Here is a 19,029-nt window from a genome sequence, read left to right on the forward strand (position 1 = left end):
CTCTCTCCCCTGCTCACACTGGCAGCGGCGCCAGCGCGATCTGAATGCGCCACTCCTATTGGCTCTTAGCACCATAACATAACACTGCACTAAAGGATTGTTGTCCTGTTTTTTCCACTGAGGGATTGTTCTGTTTTTGTTGCACTAAAAACTGTTTTTTTTTTTTTACAATGAAGAACAGTTGTCCTTCAGCTGCTGCTTTTGAAATAAACCTCATTCAGTTCATGGGAACTATATCGATGTCTTATTCAATCTATTATATTTTAAAATATATGACAGACATTGTACATTAGATTATGTCATATTTACCATGTATACAATATAAAATATGATAATTATATAATATATTATGTAATATAAATCAATATATTTTTCAACATATTTAATATATGTTCCCATATAAATCTGATTATATTATCTTGTACATTGAGGTATATTATCGCATATAATTTTACATATATATTTACATATATATACAATGCCTCTTCCAATATATAATTTCATATAATGTGGGATATATTTCAATATACATAACAATATATTAAACAGTATAATAATATGTATTTATTCAATATATGAAAACGGCAATAATTGCAGTATTGTCCCATATATTGCAATATATAACTTACATATATAATATATTATTATATAATATATCATATGATATATTGCTATGTCAATTTCACAATATATGGAGACACATGAAATATATTGTCACGTAATATATTGAGAAATATATTTTTGTTGCGTAAGGGATGGCCATCTTTACACTTTTACATTTTTTATGACTGTTTTAATAGTAGTGCATAATTATATATATATATATATATTTTATTTATTTTTACAAAAAAACTTTTATGATTACAATGTATCAGAGCTTTATCATCATGGTCGAAAATTGTACTTTTAAGTGAAATGTGTCTGTGTCTGTAAAGTGAAAGTGTCGTGTTGCTGTCCTCTGAAGCCCCTCCCAGAGCACCAGAGCGAGGGGTCTCGGTATTTAAAGCCGGTCACTGCCGCTTCCAGCGCCGCTGTGGAGTGCGCGTGCAGGGACGCAAAATGAAACGCTTAACTTTGTTTGCCCTGGCTATCACATTAATCGCGACAGTTTTCGCCGCGAAATCCCCGTATCAAGCGGTTCTTCAGCACAGCAGGATAAGAGGGAGAACTCATGGGTAAGGGCTGTTTTGCTGTGTTCGTACACTTGTCTTTCATTGATAATTTTAAAAACTGATAGCCATTGTGTTCCCTAAATAGGATTTAAAACAATGAGCACAAATAAAGTATGACCCTGATTTATATGCACATATGATGTTTTGAACATCAGTAAAAAGTTTAACTTTTTCTTTAGTCCTGCACAATGCATTAAGCATTTGGTGAATGCATGGAGCTTTTAAAAAAGGGTGTGTTTATTTGATTTGCTTTGCAGCCCCAATGTTTGTGCTATGCAGAAGATTCAAGGAACGGATAAGAAGTACTTCACCAACTGCAAGCAATGGTATCACCGCAAAATCTGTGGCAAACCAACGTGAGTTACTGTCACAGATATCTTAATATTGAAAATCTGAAAAGATATCTATCTATCTATCTATCTATCTATCTATCTATCTATCTATCTATCTATCTATCTATCTATCTATCTATCTATCTATTTATTTATCTATCGGACATCTACAGTTGTCAGGATAAATTTTTGCATTTTGCAAACATGTTCCAGTATTTTACTGTGCCAAAGTCTGAGCCAGTGTACCAGACATAATAAATATTTCTTCATAGGTCAAATAATACCATTGTCTTTTCAAGTTGGAGAAGAAAAATCTCTCAGGACATAACTAGATGGAAAATATTTCACCCGTGTCATACCAGAATATTTTCCCCACATTTATCGAACCAGATTGAAGTTTAAGTTAATGACTTATTTTCAGCATTAATGCCAGAATGTGCTGAGAGATGACTATGTGAATAAACTTATATCACCAACACAGTTTTCACAGAGGAGTTAAAATGCATCATCAATGCGATTTGAAGTGGTTGTACTAAATAATATTTATTACCCTGAGATACGTATATTCATAGCTTCTGATGACTTTGGTGAAACATTTTCCAAATTGCAAACTTTTGAAGTGATGAAGAGAAAACGTCTTGTTAAAGTGTTAATGACTGTTGTATGACACACTTTGACATCTTTCAGTCTCCATTTTCCACCAGCTGCGTAGCTCATAAAGTTATAATTTTACACAATGGACAGATTCACTTTTTTTTTTGGTAACGGCCTCTTTTCTTTTGTATGAAACGGTGAACAGGGTATTTGAGTTCAAGTTGACGGTAGAAGAACGTTGCGTAGTAATGGTTACCATATGTCTCTTGGTAATTGGCTTCAGTCTTCACGGGGTTAAGTTGCCTAACATCCTGAACAGTGCATTAATGCGAGGCTGACAAATCTGTGTGCCTTTCTGTCTGAAAGCTCTTCAGTGCTCCAAGACCTGGATTACAATCACAACTTGTAGAAACACTGTTTGATTGACAGCCACTTAATGTCCCCACAGGGGGGAAAGGTGTTATGAACATTCCACAGACAAATATATATTCAGGAGGAACCGCATGTTCAGTGTCTACAATCCAAGAACAAAAATTATACTTTCAAAAGACAAATAAAAATCATAGATTTAATGGGATAGTTTTAATTGGTGAAGTTGCCGTTTTGGTGCAATACGTTCCATGATGGATGGTTATTAAGAATGTTGGAATCTGGAATGTTTATATGGAGACATTACGTAAGAGATTAATGTTGCTTACATAAGGTGTGCATGCTAAATTAGGTGCACCAACAAGTTTTGGGAGTTTTTTAGTTGCAGAAGTTTTATATAATCCCATGTGTCCTGGCTGATGATACTTTTTACTGAGTTACGACACCATATATGGAATGTTTTTTAAATAAGTCTCTTATACTCACCAAGGCTGCATTTATTTGAAAAAAAATACAGTAAAAACAGTAATATTGTGAAATATTTGTACATTTTAAAATAGACTGATTTCTATTTTAATTTATTTTTAAAATATAATTTATTCCTGTGATAAAGCTGAATTTTCAGCATCATTACTCCAGTCTTCAGTCACATGATCCTTCAGAAATCATTCTCATATGCTGATTTGGTGCTTGAGAAACATTTATTAATCACTTTTTCAGTTGCTTAATATTTTTGTGGAAACCATAGATTTTTGTTTTAATTGTTTTACCCTTTGATGAACAGAAAGTTCAAAAGAACAGCATTTATTTGAAATAGAAATCTTTTGTGACATTATAAATGTCTTTAATCTCACATTTGATCAGTGTGATGCATCCTTGCTGAATAAAAGCATTCATTTATTTAAAAAACAACTTTTGGATGGCAGTACATCAAAAATTCAATGCTGTGAAAGAGTGGCATGATTTTTCCCATTTCGGGAAATGTTAGCATAGATCTTTTATAAAGACTTAGACTTATACTTTATATAATTTATTTATTTATGTAGTCTGTTATTTGTCATTTTTTATTATTTCTTTATTCAAATGATTAAAATCTGTCTGTTTGGCAACTCTGATCAAGAACAAAATTTAATAGTGTACGACAAAATATTGCGATATAGAGAAGGATTTGTTTTATTCATCTTCCCCATTTTCAAACAGAGTTTCTTTCATAGCAATTCTCAAGAAAGAAAGAAGGAAGTCAGAGTTGATGTGGGCGCTTGCTTCTAGGAAATTATTTCAGTTGGGAGTCCTGTAGAAGGCGTTATATGCCCAAATGCACACAAATCATTGACCAGGTCTCAAGGAGTTTTTCTGACGTCTTTCTGTGTAAAAAAAGAAAAGAAAGAAAAGAAAGAAAGTCTTGAAGGATGTACCTTTCTCAGGAAACCCCAAGGTTGTGTTCTGTGACACTGAAGTTCACTTGATTTACAGAGTTTCGAGGTTTTGGGGTGGGAGGAATTTTGTGGGAATAACTGCACTCTTTGTATGACTGGTTTATAAAGGTCAGTACTGTGGAACATGATGTTTCCAGGTCACTTGAGGCGAGACTAATAACTTTCTTCAGCATTTACTCCCTAGTGCTCTCTTTTTGCTATACACCTGGTTCAGGAGCTTTATTTTGATATATAACAATGATAATATGGTTTGATAACTTCAGCAAACCTTAAAATGTTTGTGCTTTTAAAGATATAATTAATTTATTAAGATATTTAATCAAATTAGGAATGATTGTTGTCATCTGCTTTTTCCAATTTAAGAAGAATTTATCAGAGAAATCCTGTTGTCACTTTCGATATCCTCTTTATATATGGGAAGTGAGATGTTTTAGAAGACGCAAATGATAAATCAGCTGACCATTCATACACTGAAAATAGATTTTAACATAATCAAGTATAATACAACTTTCACAATACTTCTGGGAACCTCTTGTCACACCACTTGAAAGTGCACAATATGCTGTTTATTTTGTCAGAAATCCATGGCTACCATCTTTGCTTATGTTGGCAGAAGACAAACAGGAGTTGAGTTACCATCTGTTTTGATAATCAGTTCAGTCTGCTCTCCTCTTCTGTGCATTTTACAAGTCTACCCCATGCCTGAATGTCAGGATTGTTGTCTTCGCTTAGATTTGCCTTCTAGTCTTCCACTCTCACACTCTTAAGATGCTGTGGGTTACTCAAGCTAGTATGCTAACATTTTGTTGCAATTGGTATGTGAGCAACCTTTAAAAAAATTTAATAATTCAAATGACTTTGTCTCTAAGTGGTCATACCACTCATACCACATCATCGACGTATCCTCAAGGATTCTTCGCCAAATATGTTAAACAAATAAGTCAAAGAGTTGTTTTATAATATGTCAAGAAAACTATGTAATAGCAGATTCTTATGTTGCATACGCATATTGTTAAAATAAGCACAGACATATTTTACCTTTAAGTCTATAGCTTTAAAAGGGATTTAGTGATCATTATTTAGTCCCATACAAGCACTTTTTTGTGTCACTGAAAAAGACTTATTTTTTAGTATTGAATTATTAGTAGCGACCTAAAATTATTATGTATATAAAGATTAACCGCATTAGTAAGTGATCATAACATTTTTCTGAAATGGAAACGTTTAAGGAAAAGCTATGTGTCAATCTCTTGCACCTTTGTATGGTGGTTCCTAGGAATTTCCCATTGTTTTTATTGGCAGAGCTACTGGTGTTAGAGTTCCCTCTCAGGAGATTCCCCCTGGCCCAAACTGTGCCTCTGGATTCTTCTGCATCTAAAGGAAATTAGATTTTATGACCCTCTAAGACCAACTCAAGGACAGACCTTATTTATCATTGAAATATCTGGCGAGAAATAAAATGAAGAAGTACAGTATAGCTTAAGCCATGCAGTTTAAAACACATCGAGGAGTGCGTCGGTTGTCTCCGCTTCAGCCCTCGCAATAATAAAGAGAGAAATATAGACCTGATTTCCTGCAGACGTTTTTTTTTGAAGAACTCCCATTTCTAATGGGATCTGCAACCGAATCTTCTGTAAAACTCAATAAAGTGTAGAGCAATGTTTTTTTGACCTTGTTAAATCTTTTTGTAGGGTGATCAGCTATGAGTGCTGCCCTGGCTATGAGAGGGCCATTGGAGAAAAAGGCTGTCCAGCAGGTATGTAAATAGAATTGCATGCATTAAAAGAGGTGTGTTATGATATAGCAATAAAAACTTGATTTGTTTTTCAAAGCTTTACCTCTGGCGAACATCTATAAAACCCTGGGTATGGTTGGAGCCACTACTACTAAGATGTACTCTGAAAGAGCGAAATTGCAGGAGGAGATCGAAGGACCTGGCAGCTTCACATTCTTCGCTCCCAGCAATGAGGCTTGGGCTGCGCTTCCCACTGTGAGTTCCCAGCAATGCGTCTCCATAGATCACGTAGAACAAACAAAGTGTTCATAGCCTGTCGTATTCAGGCTATGTAGGCAAAGAGTTCCCAGAAAACATTATGTATTGTCTACCAAACTGTAAAAATAGCAAGAAATATCAAGATAAGCTCAATGTGCTGTGTAGGAAATTCTGGATGCCCTGGTGAGCAACGTCAACATTGAACTCCTCAACGCTCTGCACTATCACATGATCAACAGACGCTTGACTTCTGACGATCTTAAGCATGGCTCTTCGTTCCCCTCCATGTATCAGGACTTTGATGTTCACATCAACCATTATTCTAACGGAGTAAGTCAAATGTGAATGAAATCGGTTTGCTGCTTTAACCAAGTCTTGTTTAGATTTTCTCACTGGAAATATGTTGTTTACTTTATCTATAGTTCGTTAATACTATGTTGACTAGCGTTTTTGGTTTATAATAAGTATATAGTAATAAAGTACTTGCAAATCATTTGCAAACTCTTAGTTTATAGTGAATTCATTGTTAATATATTATAGTCTCTACATTGTTAATATATTAATAGGTTACATACAAATAGTGAGTTCTTCATTCATTGTCATTGTAATTAACCAAATTATTGTTTAATTAGCTCATATGTAAAGAGTTAGAGTTTTTTTATGCTTTGTTAACTTATTAACTTTAACTAGTTCTCACTTTAGATTAGGCCACTGAAAATGGGAAAATGTCATTAATTAATTGCTTTAAACCAAGTATTAAGTGTTCCTTAAAAACTGTACAATTACATAAGGTGTGTGTGCGTGCGTGTGTGTGCTTAATGTATTTGTAAACTTTTTAAGGAACATTTAATACTTATGTAATTAATGTCTAATAAAGGTTGGTTTAAAGCACTTAACTAATGACATTTTCACATTTTCCGTGACCTAATCTAAAGCAAGAACTATTTACTCCTAATAACCAATTAACAATGTCTTTACTACGAGCTAATTAAACAATAATAATTGTGTTATTTACAGTGACAATGAATGTAGAGCTCACTATTTGTATATAACCTGTTAATATATTAACAATGTTGCGACTACAATATTTTAACTATGAATAAACTATAATAGTTTGTTCATGATTTGTAAGTACTTTATTACTGTATACTTATAAAGTGTTACCATGTTTGTTTGTTTTTAATTAAAAATGATTTGTCTGTACATTACCAAACCATATGTTTTGTTGCAGATTGTGACAGTGAACTGTGCGAGGCTTGTGAAGACAGACCAGCATGCCACCAATGGAATTGTGCATGTTGTTGACAAAGTCATCACTGCCATTACGAACAATGTCAACTCCTTGATTGACATCGATGATGACTTGGACACTCTACGGGTAGATTGAGGGAGTTTACTGGTTCAATAGGCATTAAATTAAATGTAGTATAAATGGTACAAAGTACATTGAATTACTTTTTCCCTTTTCATTTAGACTGCCGTTGCTGCTGCTGGTCTCACAAACCTGTTGGAGAACGAGGGTACCTACACCATCTTTGCTCCTACCAATGAAGCCTTTAAGAAGATTCATCCAGAAACACTGACCAGGATTTTGGGAGATCCTGTTGCTCTTAAAGGTACTTTTGTTCTTCTTCAGCATAAGGCACTTGTCACAACACATTTTACTTCCATAATGTGATGCATTTCTGAGTGAAACAAGATATTCTATGAGAAAAAATGTTGAGTGGAACTAATTTTATCCATTGGGAAGTGATTGGATTGTAAAAAGTTGGCATTATAGTGCATACCAGATTGGAGACAGGTGGTGGGAGGAGGTAAGAGAGATTCATTTGTAACATCGGCCAAACAGAAAAAAATTTCAGAAGCCAAGAAAGCTATTACATTTTGCTAAAGGATTACAAAGACAAACGGTTTGTAAGTAATAATGTGCACTTGTGAATCTCCCAGATACTGCAACAGCAGTTTCATTTTTTTCTTCCAGAACAATTATTATGGTATGACTTTTCCCAGTAGCACAGCTGTGCTGATGTTGAGATGTGCTGTCACCTTGTCATCATTTTTTGGACTCAATCCACTTTAGATCTGCTGAATTACCACATTCTGAAGAACTTGCACTGCTCTGAGTCCATTGTGGCTGGAACTCCTCTGGAAACCCTGCAGGGCTCCGTGCTGGAAGTCGGCTGCGATGGTGCAGAGATGACCATCAACGGCAAAGCCATCGTCATGCAGAAAGATAAACTTGGAACCAATGGAGTTGTTCACTACATCAATGAACTCCTCATCCCTGACTCAGGTATGATCTTTAGGAGACTTTTAGATGCTGTTTTATGGTCAGTGTCATGACACATTTTTTTTTTATTGCTCTATTAACCCTTAAACACATACCTCAGGTCTTTAGTGACCTGGGACGTCATTCACTACCCTCCTCCTCATTCATTTTTTGAAGTTAGACATCAACATTCTTAGTATTCCTAAATCAATTAATTTTAAACAATATAAAAAGAAAAAAAATTATTAAAGAATGCCTGTTTTCCCATTCATTTTTTGTAAAACTTGTATAGGGTCGCTAAAGACCCCAGGTGTGTAACACTGTAAGTATATATTTGTTCTGCACAACATTAATTGAATCTTTGATGACTAAATAAGTGTAATTCACCTTTATTCGACAAGGTGGCAATGTCTGATACACAGTGATGAAGTGTCGTTTCACTCATAGTTACCGCAGGCAGAAAACAAAAGAATAGGAAGTATCATCAGCAAAACTTGAAATGGCTCAGTGATTTACTGCAGAGCAAGAACTGAACACAATCAAATATTAGTGTCACTGTCACTGGATGGTGGATCTGGTGAAAAAATTATTTATTTTTGGTGTCTTGGACACTTTTGTTTTTAGTTGACTATTTAAGCATGTTGTATTCAATGCTTTACTGTGCTTTTTTGTTTGTTTTAGCCAAGACCCTCCTGGAGCTTGCAGAGGGATCAGTTGTTACTACAGCCTCAAAGCTTTTTAAAGATGCTGGTCTTACTGATCATCTCATTGGTTCTGAGGCTGTGACCTTATTAGCCCCACTGGATGATGCGTTTAAAGGTTGGATCACTCCATTTTCATTAATCTAGCAAATGAGCTTTAAGAAACTCTGAAATAACTGTAACTGTATCATTTGTGTGCAGACAAGAGCTTGGCCATGACACCCGACATGAAGAAACTGCTGAGAAACCACATTCTCAAGGAGAGGTTTTCCTCCAAGAGCCTTTACCATGGGCAGGAGTTGGAGACTCTTGGTGGATTGAAACTAAGAGTGTTTGTGTTCAGAAATGTAAGTCTTTAAATGTCAATCCATCAAATACACATAAGAGCCACGTTTTTTATTTCTAGCCATGTTGTAGCTGGCAGCGAGGGTGGTATAGTTCTGTCTGCGCTCTCACATTTCTGCTTTGTAATGGAATTCCCAGACCACCGGAAACCTCTCCTTTGGATCACCTTAACATTTTCCACAGCCCACTTCATGCATCATCAGTCTTGTGAGAAAAGAGAGCTTTGAAACAAATGTGCTGATCTGTATTACCAATAACCTTAACCATTTCATTTGCATGGACGTTGCAGAACCTGTGCATTGAGAATGCTTGTATTGCTGCCCATGACAAAAATGGACGCTACGCGAATATGTTCGTCGTTGACAAGGTCCTGGCACCCCCCATGGGAACTGTTATGGACGTCCTGAAGGCAGATGATCGTTTTAGGTAAGAAGATCAGAAACATATTCAAAGGAAACTCCTTACAGTGAAGTCTTAAAGGGATAGTTCACCCAAAAATGACAATTCTGTCATCATTTACTCACCCTCAAGTTGTTCCAAACCTGTATGTGTTTCTTTCTTCTGCTGAACACAAAATAATATATTTTAAAGAATATACTGTTGGTAATCAAACAGTTGCTGGCCCCATTGACTTTCTATAGTATGTTTTCCCTACTATGGAAGTCAATGGCTACATCAACTATCCTGTTACCAACATTCTTCAAAATATCTTATTTTGTGTTCAGAAGAAAGAAACTAAAACAGGTTAGGAACAACTTGAGGGTGAGTAAATGATGACAAGATTTTTCGCCGTTATTCACTGAATCTTCCCTTCCGCTGTTGCTCTGAAACCAAACAGCATTTGGTCAGAAGACACAGGAGAACAAATGGCATTTGCTGTCAAAAGGCACCAGCGCACCACAGCTTTTTAGTCGTATAGTCTACTTTTATGATGTTTTTACAGTTACTTTTTGGATCTTGACACCCAAACGACCTTGTCCTTATATGGAAATAAGACAAAATACAAAAAAAAAACTCACCTTTTGTATTCCACACAAGACAAAGCGTGTTTAGAATGACATGAGGTTAAGTAAATGATGATAGGATTTTCCTTTTCCTTTTAAATAAGATGTTAATGACTGTTTAAGCCTATCTAGAGGCATTTGGAGAGAATTAACTTAAGCACAAAAGATTTAACCTCACATCAGTGGTGCTTTACACGAAATGCCCTATTAAAAAAAACTAGAAGAAAAAATGTTCCACCATAAAGGGTGTAATTTTCACAGTCTTATTGAAAGGAAATATGCAGCTGCCGTTTCTCATCCACATTCAAAGACCTCAATGTCAGTTTCTCAGATGTTTTTTTTTTTTTTTTTCATAATGATAATGTAGTTGCATGTTCAAACTTGAGGCTGTAATTTCTTCAGATTTCTGATGACCTGGGTGGAATTTGAGCTGTCAGTCTAACTGTCTTTATAGCCTAAAGATATAGTCTAATAATGTGCTTTAATGAACTTTCATCCGTACAGCACCTTGGTTGGCGCCATTCAGAGAGCAGGCCTGACTGAGCTCCTGAACAAAAAAGGGACCTACACCATCTTCGCCCCCACCAATGCTGCTTTCAGTGCAATGCCCCCCGCCGACCTCAACAAACTCATGAGTAATGTCTTTCCAGTGCCACTCTTGTTTCACCATATGTGTTCATAAAACAGATGTTAAGCGCATGATTACACACAAGCTGGTCAGATTTGGGAATTCTGTAAGGCAGCAGTATAAGTGTTTGTGAATGTGCAGCATATACTTACATCTGTTGTTTCACTGCTATTGTATGTTGTACATAGGAGACCCCAAGGAGCTGGCAAACCTTCTGAAATACCACATTGGTGACGAGTTCCTGATCAGCGGCGCTGTGACCTCACACACCAGAATGAAGCCCCTCGCAGGCGATAAACTGGAGTTAGGCACTGTCAGTACAATCAATTTTATCTTATTATTGAGTGAAGAAAATATATGCTTTTTAGATTGTGTATCTTCGATAGAAGTAGAATATAGGTTATATATTCATATTGGTACACTGCCGTTCAAACATTTTATGAAAGAAGTCTGTCATACTCACAAAGGCTGCATTTATTTGATCAAAAATGAAGTAAAACAGTATTATTTTGAAATATTATTACAATTTAAAATGTAATTTATTCCTGTGATGGCAAAGCTGAATTTTCAGCACCATTACTCCATTATTCAGTCACATGATCCTTCAAAAATGATTCTAATATGCTGATTTGGTGCCTGAGAAACATTTCTCATTATTATCAATGTTGGAAAAACAGTTGCGCTGCTTAACATTTTTGTGTAAACTGTGATACTTTTTTCAGGATTCTTTAAAGAATAGAAAATTCAAAAGAACAGCATTTATTTGAAATAGAAATCTTTTGTAACATTATAGGTCTTTACTTTTGATAAATTTAATATACAATTTCAGTAATTTCTGAATAAAAGGATTCATTTCTTTAAAAAAATCTTATTTACCCTAAACTTTTGAATAGTAGTGTATATATATAAAATTTCGGTCATTATTTACTCACAGTTGAAACTATATGCTGTTATTCTGCAGAACACACACACACACAAAATCATGAATCATTAAAGAATTAATGAATCTGCTGAATCTTCACATTGAAGATTCATAACTGCCGTTCTGTTGAGAAGGTCTGTTTGTAAATTCTTGCTTGTAAATGTTTTTTAACAAAGTAAGGGAGAATAAATGATGACAGAATATTCATTTATGAGTAAAATATTCCTGATTTCATCTGATAATGAATTCATTATTTTTTGTATGACTTTCAGCGTAACTCCACCATGTACGTGAACAGGGTGTCTGTTGTGGAGGGTGATCTGATGGCTACCAATGGAGTTGTACATGCTGTTGATGTAATCTTAAAGCCACTGCGTAAGCCATTAGACACATTTTCTTAAACATTTTGATAATAAAAATATCTTATTTCAGAGCTTCATAACAGTGTGACGTGCCACTTTGTTTTAGCTCCTAAAATTGTGAGTGACCAGGCTGAAGGCTCGACAGTCAGACGCACCTCTGCTGTTAGGGTTAGTACAATGTCATAAACTGATTCCAATAGATCAGTGCCTCTTTTTAATTTCATTTTTTATAAATATGAATTATTGTCAAAATAAATGAAATATTTCTTCTCACTTTTCCATCCCAGGCTGGGACTCATGTAATGAAAAATGGTATGCCTTGTTCACTAACTTTAACTTTTTTTTACCCCCACATAAATAAAAAGTCAGATGTATTTCATCTTTTGCTTGTGATTGTATTGAGATGTAAAAAATAATGAATCTTAATATATTTCTTGTCACATTCCAGATGATCTCTTCCAGAAGGTCCTGAGGAGTCAGAGCAGCAAAGCAATGTCTCGTGTTCAGTAAACGTAGCTCTGCAAAGTAAAACTGCAATTCATTTGAACCTCCACCACTTTAAGAAGAAGGAAACACACAGTTCAATGTCTTATTTTGCGCAGTGGAGAGATAATCTGAAGACTAAGACCATTCAGGCAACAAAATACAGAATTCTGAAAATGGAAAACAGTTTGCATTGCAAAGCATTGTAACTTTTTCACATGCCAAAGACCCTTGAATGAACAGCAATGCTTTTTTTTTTATATATCACAACTTGATGACAGCGATTTGTTATGGCACTTCATATGTTTTGGATATTCATTCAGCTTCCGTTTTGGACTTTCAGTCTGAATTATTTGAATCAGATGTTGGTTCAACACTTTTTATTACCATTTTGTATTTCTTTTTATTGTTTTTGGTTGTTGTATTTGATATACCTGTAGCATGTTTGCATGGTTTAAGCTGGAACAAATGCTATTTGGGCACATGAAAACACAGACCAAATGTATGTCTTCATTTCACATGATCTACAATGTAAAACCTGTAACTTGTGCAGATTATTTGTCATGTTGTATCAAAGATATTTTGTAAAGAACCAAAGATCCCTTTCGGCATATTTCATAATAAAATTACCATTTTGTAGCCACAGAGTTATAGTTTACATGACTAGTCAGTGCCCTTGAATGTAGTTTACTCTGTCTGTTAGCCAATTTGTCAGTTCACTGAGCTGAATTCACAATGTGGTGGATTGTCATAACGTGGTGATTAATCTGTGTGGTAATTAAAAGTCTCACTCAGATGATCATTTAAAAGTCTGCTTGCTCCTATTATTCATGACTAAAGAAGTTCTTTATGTTTCCTGTTTCTTTCTTAAAAGCACATTTTCATCAATCCAAAATATACCAGCATTGGGTGGCTTATTTTGCTTCCAGACCTGGATTTTACATTAAACATCACCCAGAGAATCAATATTGTTTTTTGTAAAACTAAAAACAATATATATATTGTATATATATATAGTATATATATATATATATATATATATATATATATATATATTGTGTGTGTGTGTATATACTGTGTATATATATATATATATATATTTTTTTTTTTTTTTTTTTTTTTTTTATATATATATTCAGTGAACCACTGGAATCTGAAAACGAGACTTAATGGGAGCTTCTGTAACGACTGAAAAAAACCCCATTTTTTTTGCTGCTTGTTCAGATTGGTTAATTAAAATGAGCTCCAGCAACACAATTGTTATACATTTTGTCCTAACTTAATTTGATTATGTTCAGTCCACTTAAATATGTAAAATGTAAGTGTACTTAATCCGTTTGTGTTGGGATTACATTAATGATTTCTATCACATTAACTGAAACTGGGCGGTGCTTGTTAGTTCCCAGCATGCTTTGCTATTGTTATTTTATGTGTTTTTGAGCAAGATGAGAAAAGGAGGAGACTTGATAGTGTGTAATAGTGTTTAATGTTCAGTTATGTTGGAATTATTAGAACCATTTAAATTACACTGGTTTTTCCATTGTGGAGAAGAGTGGAGCATTTGCTTAGGCTGTGGACTGATACAGCTAATGTTAGTACTGCCTTGCTTAAAGGAGTACTTAATTCTTAACATATTAGATGCTAATGTGTGATATCGCTTGTTAAAAGTTTGATTACTTGCAAGGGCAGTATTGTAATTCAGACGTGTGGCACTAGAATATTTAAAATTAAATGCATGAATCATGAGAGGGAGCTATACGAAATTCACTTTGAGACGACTTTATTGATTCACTTAAAATTACATAATTCTGATGTGTTTCTGAACTTCTGAACTTATTTGATTCATGTGGGACAGATGCACAAGATTAAATCATGTAAATCCAACACAATTTTTTTTTTCAGTGTGGGAGGGGCATTCTCATTCTAGAGAACATCTGATTGGACAAAAATCTGAGGTGCAGGATGAGTCATCAACATTTTGTTCCTATTTCCCAGAAGAGAAATACTATACATTTTAAATGCATATATCTTCTAAAGGTGAATTTTGTCAGAAGTTTTTGTTTATGGCTGTACAGATGACCTTAAAGCTAATACATGGACTAAAAGCAATCAAACTTTTATTTACGTTACCTTTAAAAGTTGTTAAACCTATTTAATTTGCTATGATCTCATAATTATATAGTTCATTGCATTTTATTATTTACATTTAGATTGCCCCCCATCCATGAGCATACATATCAGAACAGACCTGCCATTTTTTGGATCCCAACCAACAACTGGAATCTGAAAACGTGACTGCCAATGGGAGCTTCCGTAATGGCTGTACATGAAAAGATGCCTGTTGTTTAAACCTGCCATTTCGCTTCACTGTGCTTGTAATATCACCGCACACACTCTGGAATAGTTTGAGGATGTTAAACGGAGCTTCTGTATCCCGCAGTGGTCCTGGGATGGGATGTCTCGAGTTTCCCAACAGAGCTGGAGTAGGAAACACATGTGCACAGTACCCTTTCTCAGCTGGCAGCCCAAACGAAACATTCCAACAGCGTTTTACTTCCACAGCAAGACACTGGCAGACTGTTTTGTGTCTGAGATCGAGGGCAGTGAGGTTTAGTGCTACTGAAACCTGCTGGCAAACACGCTTTTGCACTATGTAGCAATCAAAGGTCGGTGTGCTGAAAAAAAATATTGAAGATACGCTCATCTCCTCTAAGAAATGTTTAACCACGAAGTTAAAATCATTACAACACTGCGCGGAAACAAATGTCAAGTCTAATAAGTCTACATCTGTATTAAATCCAGGATTATACTGTATGCCTGAGACCATTCTAAATCATTTGATGTCTGTTTTCCTTAAGTATCAATCCAGATTAATCAGACATGATTTGTCCACTATTTTGACCGCCTGCATTTAAATCAATCAGATAACCAGTTTAAGTGTTGTTATATAGCGATATCAGTGGTGATTTACAATTCTCTCCACTCAAATTGAAAAAGAAATGTTTCTAGCACACCTACGCATGGCTATTGTATGATATATATCTCCTTTCTAATGGAAAACACATGTGTGGCCATTGATGGCTCAATATAATGTGTTCTTTCACTCTCTGTATATCACAAATGTGCTTCATATTTGGTCACATCTACATTTACTGGTTCTATTCAAATTTGTTATACACCAAACAGTAATTTTTAAGGGTTAGATCAAGTATAAATATAATGTAACAACCACAGACACTATTCTCTTTTTACAGAGAACACAGAGACACAAAGTATGCCAAAATGTCTTTGTTTGGCAACTTGAATCTTGCTTGGAATATGCACAATGAAGTCAGAGCTTACTTTCAAACATAAGTGGAACTTATGGCAGTCGTTTCATGCTAGTCATGAGTTACAAATTAAATTGTTGTATTGCATGCAGCTGTTCTCTTTTAACCTGAGTCATAGAGGGAGTTTCCATTGATTGAAAGGCTTACAGTAACAGAAACCAGCCAGCTTCAGTGTTCAGGCAGTGACATAAAAGAGACAAACTGTTTAGATGTGTGAAAGCAAAAAGAATAAGTCCTTCTTCTGTCTTTATAGACAGACACAGATGTTTTGTGATCTGGGTGGATGACTTGGACAACATGCATGACCTGCTCTACATATGTTGCCCTCTGATTTGGCCTTTTGCTGTGTGGGCTTGACCCACAATAGCTCCCTTATATCACATTCAGGACACCCAGTGAGAACAGATTGTAGGACCAGGTTTCCAGTATCCATAAAACTCTCAGCTTGTGAAAGCCTGAATTCTGTATGAACAAAATCTGCGAGGACAAGGGGGAGACGCAAAGTAAAACAGGAACAGAAATTAAACTTAATCACCTTAAACTGCACAAAAAACATTTCGCTCCACTCAGGAAGAGTAATGGTTCATTTAATACCACTTAATAAACTTGTGGCCTCTGACACGGTTGTTTGTTACGTCAGGTGTCTTCAGTCGTTCAAAAATATTTTCCAAAATTCATTTTGGAAATCACAGTAACAGATCATTTACATCAAGTTTAAAGATTTTTTTTTTAAAGAATATATTAAATTGAGATTTTTTTATTATTTTTTTGGGAAGAGAAAGACTGACCCCTGGTGATTACTTCTGGATGTGTCTTCATGTTCCATCCAACAAGAAACACAGAAAACCCGGATGTTAGAGCAATAAAATATTTTAAAAATATTTTATTGGAGTAATAAATGTGATCTGAAGCTACTGGTTTTCCAGGTTTTATTATAGTTACTGATATAAACATAACAAAAATAAATATTTATTATTTTATAATTATTAGTGTTCTTGTGATTAAAAAATACAATACTACAAGGATAAGGTGTAACAAGGGTCGATTATAGCATTTCAACATTAGGGGGGCTCAGTCCCCAATGAGGGTATGATTTAAAAAATATATTCATTATATATTGTTTGTATACTAGGGTGAACAATACACTAGGTTCTACACTACCAATCAAGTCAATCCCTGAATACTGAATTTTAAATAACCAGCTAATATTCAATAATATTCATTAAGAATATAGACAACATTTATATTAATGTACTGTAATTGTTTAGATTGGCAATACGTGGGTAAAATATTTTTTTTTCAACACATGTAATGTTTAAAATAATATGTAACTACATGTGTGCAGCAAAATTAACTTTAAAGAAGTTATTTACATTTCTCATTTTCCTTCATGGAGATAACATGGTCAATGTGCCATGCTTTAGTGGAAGATTACTGTCACCTGGTGGAAAATAAACACATTTAACATGAAAACTTTTATCGTGTGATTGGCTTATCGATTTATTATAAATTGAATATTATAACAAATATTTTGCAATTTTATTGCACTGAAGTAAGCCTATGAAGTATAGCAAGAGTAGGAAAAGACAAAGTCTCATTTTTTTAAATAATTCAATAAATAAAAATATAGATAAATAAGCCCAGATTGTACAGTGAATGGGAAACCGTCTTGAATTGCTCCTGCATCATATTATGTAAACTGCATTTATGACAAAGAACTACACAGACGCAGATATCATAACAATCTATCAATAAATGCACACTCCTTGTCCTCTGCTTTTGACACTGGCCCTGCTGCACTGCTACAGATTCAAGAACAAGCTGAATAACGCAGCCTAAAATACGGGGATGAGCCGCGCCCGAAGCCCGTCGGAGCTTTAAATGGGACTGAGGTGATAATGAATTAGTGTACATATTACATACTAGTTATTCACAAATGTTTAGGCAGCCTTAGTGGAAATTTAAGTGGGCCTCCTAAAATGGCCCTAGTGACACCCCTGCGGGTCATCTTGTATAGGACATGTCTTTAAAAAAAAAAAAAAGCCAGTGCAAAGAGTGCATAAGTGGGATCACAACAGGGGAACAGAATGTCAACAGAATGTTCAGATAAATGTGAATCATGTGAATTTGAATCCAAACTTACCGCTTGGCTCATTCAGGACAATATCATAACCCTGTTTGAGATCCTCATTCACTTATTTGAAAAAACCCTGAGAAAAACTCGGTGTCAGTTAAAGGTGTTTTCACATCTGTGCAGTCAGTCGAATGCAACTTTATCATTATAAGCACCATATAGTGTGAAACTTACTGTTAAAACACTTTCTTATTATTTATCCAAGAACTATAGGTGTTACTAAATGCTAGATTATACATACTTTAATGTACATTCGTACAACCACTAGTAGATAGACAGACAGACACAGACAGACAGACAGACAGACAGACAGACAGACAGATAGATAGATAGATAGATAGATAGATAGATGACCTACTATGGACTTTAATATAGGCCTAAATGTTTCTCCTCGTCCAATAATACAGATGGGCAAACTAATTAATTTGAATATGACCTCGTGTGTATGCGCGAGTAAGCAAACACCGCGTAACTCACTCTCTATTGGCTGTTGCACTACTGAAGTTTTAAAAGCCAGACAGAGTGGAGCCAAGTTTCGTGACGTCACGTGACCGTAGCACAACTCCAAGACGGCCCAGGCATTACATAGCAACCAACTGTATCCTTCCGCCTTTATATCTAGAGTAGACTATGGACCTGAATGTATTTAGTATTCGCTCATGACAAGTTTGATTGTATGCTGTACACATATAAGTTTTTTTTTGTCATATAATTTTCACGTTAATAGATGTATAACATAAAATAAGCCTATAGCGCCTAATGTTGAAAGTAATATAAAATGACAGAAGCCCGTTTTAAAATATAAAAATAATAACATGGCTAAAAAAATACTGTGTTAGAAATGCATTTCCGCCTGTTTTATAAATTGCCAACCATAAAACCAGGGGTAAATTAACTACTTTATTCACTTTATTATGTCAGTAGTGATGACATTATTATTTTTGATTGGATAATTC

The 19,029-nt window shown here is 35.0% G+C and overlaps 1 protein-coding gene across 1 annotated transcript; it reads left to right on the top strand.

Annotated features, from left to right (window-relative positions):
• Positions 1–977: 977 nt before the first annotated feature.
• On the top strand, positions 978–13,255 carry tgfbi (transforming growth factor, beta-induced). Its single transcript, XM_084133818.1, has 17 exons — positions 978–1,175; positions 1,430–1,528; positions 5,595–5,659; positions 5,736–5,893; positions 6,062–6,226; positions 7,128–7,274; positions 7,371–7,512; positions 7,977–8,189; positions 8,847–8,984; positions 9,068–9,213; positions 9,501–9,637; positions 10,720–10,850; positions 11,032–11,156; positions 12,038–12,140; positions 12,234–12,295; positions 12,415–12,439; positions 12,576–13,255. Exons 1-17 carry the CDS (start codon positions 1,060–1,062, stop codon positions 12,635–12,637), a joined length of 2,034 nt encoding a protein of 677 aa, XP_083989944.1. The 5' UTR covers positions 978–1,059; the 3' UTR covers positions 12,638–13,255.
• The last annotated feature ends 5,774 nt before the right edge of the window (positions 13,256–19,029 follow it).

This window comes from Abramis brama, assembly GCF_963993115.1.
Source record: "Abramis brama genome assembly, chromosome: 13".
Taxonomy (NCBI): domain Eukaryota; kingdom Metazoa; phylum Chordata; class Actinopteri; order Cypriniformes; family Leuciscidae; genus Abramis; species Abramis brama.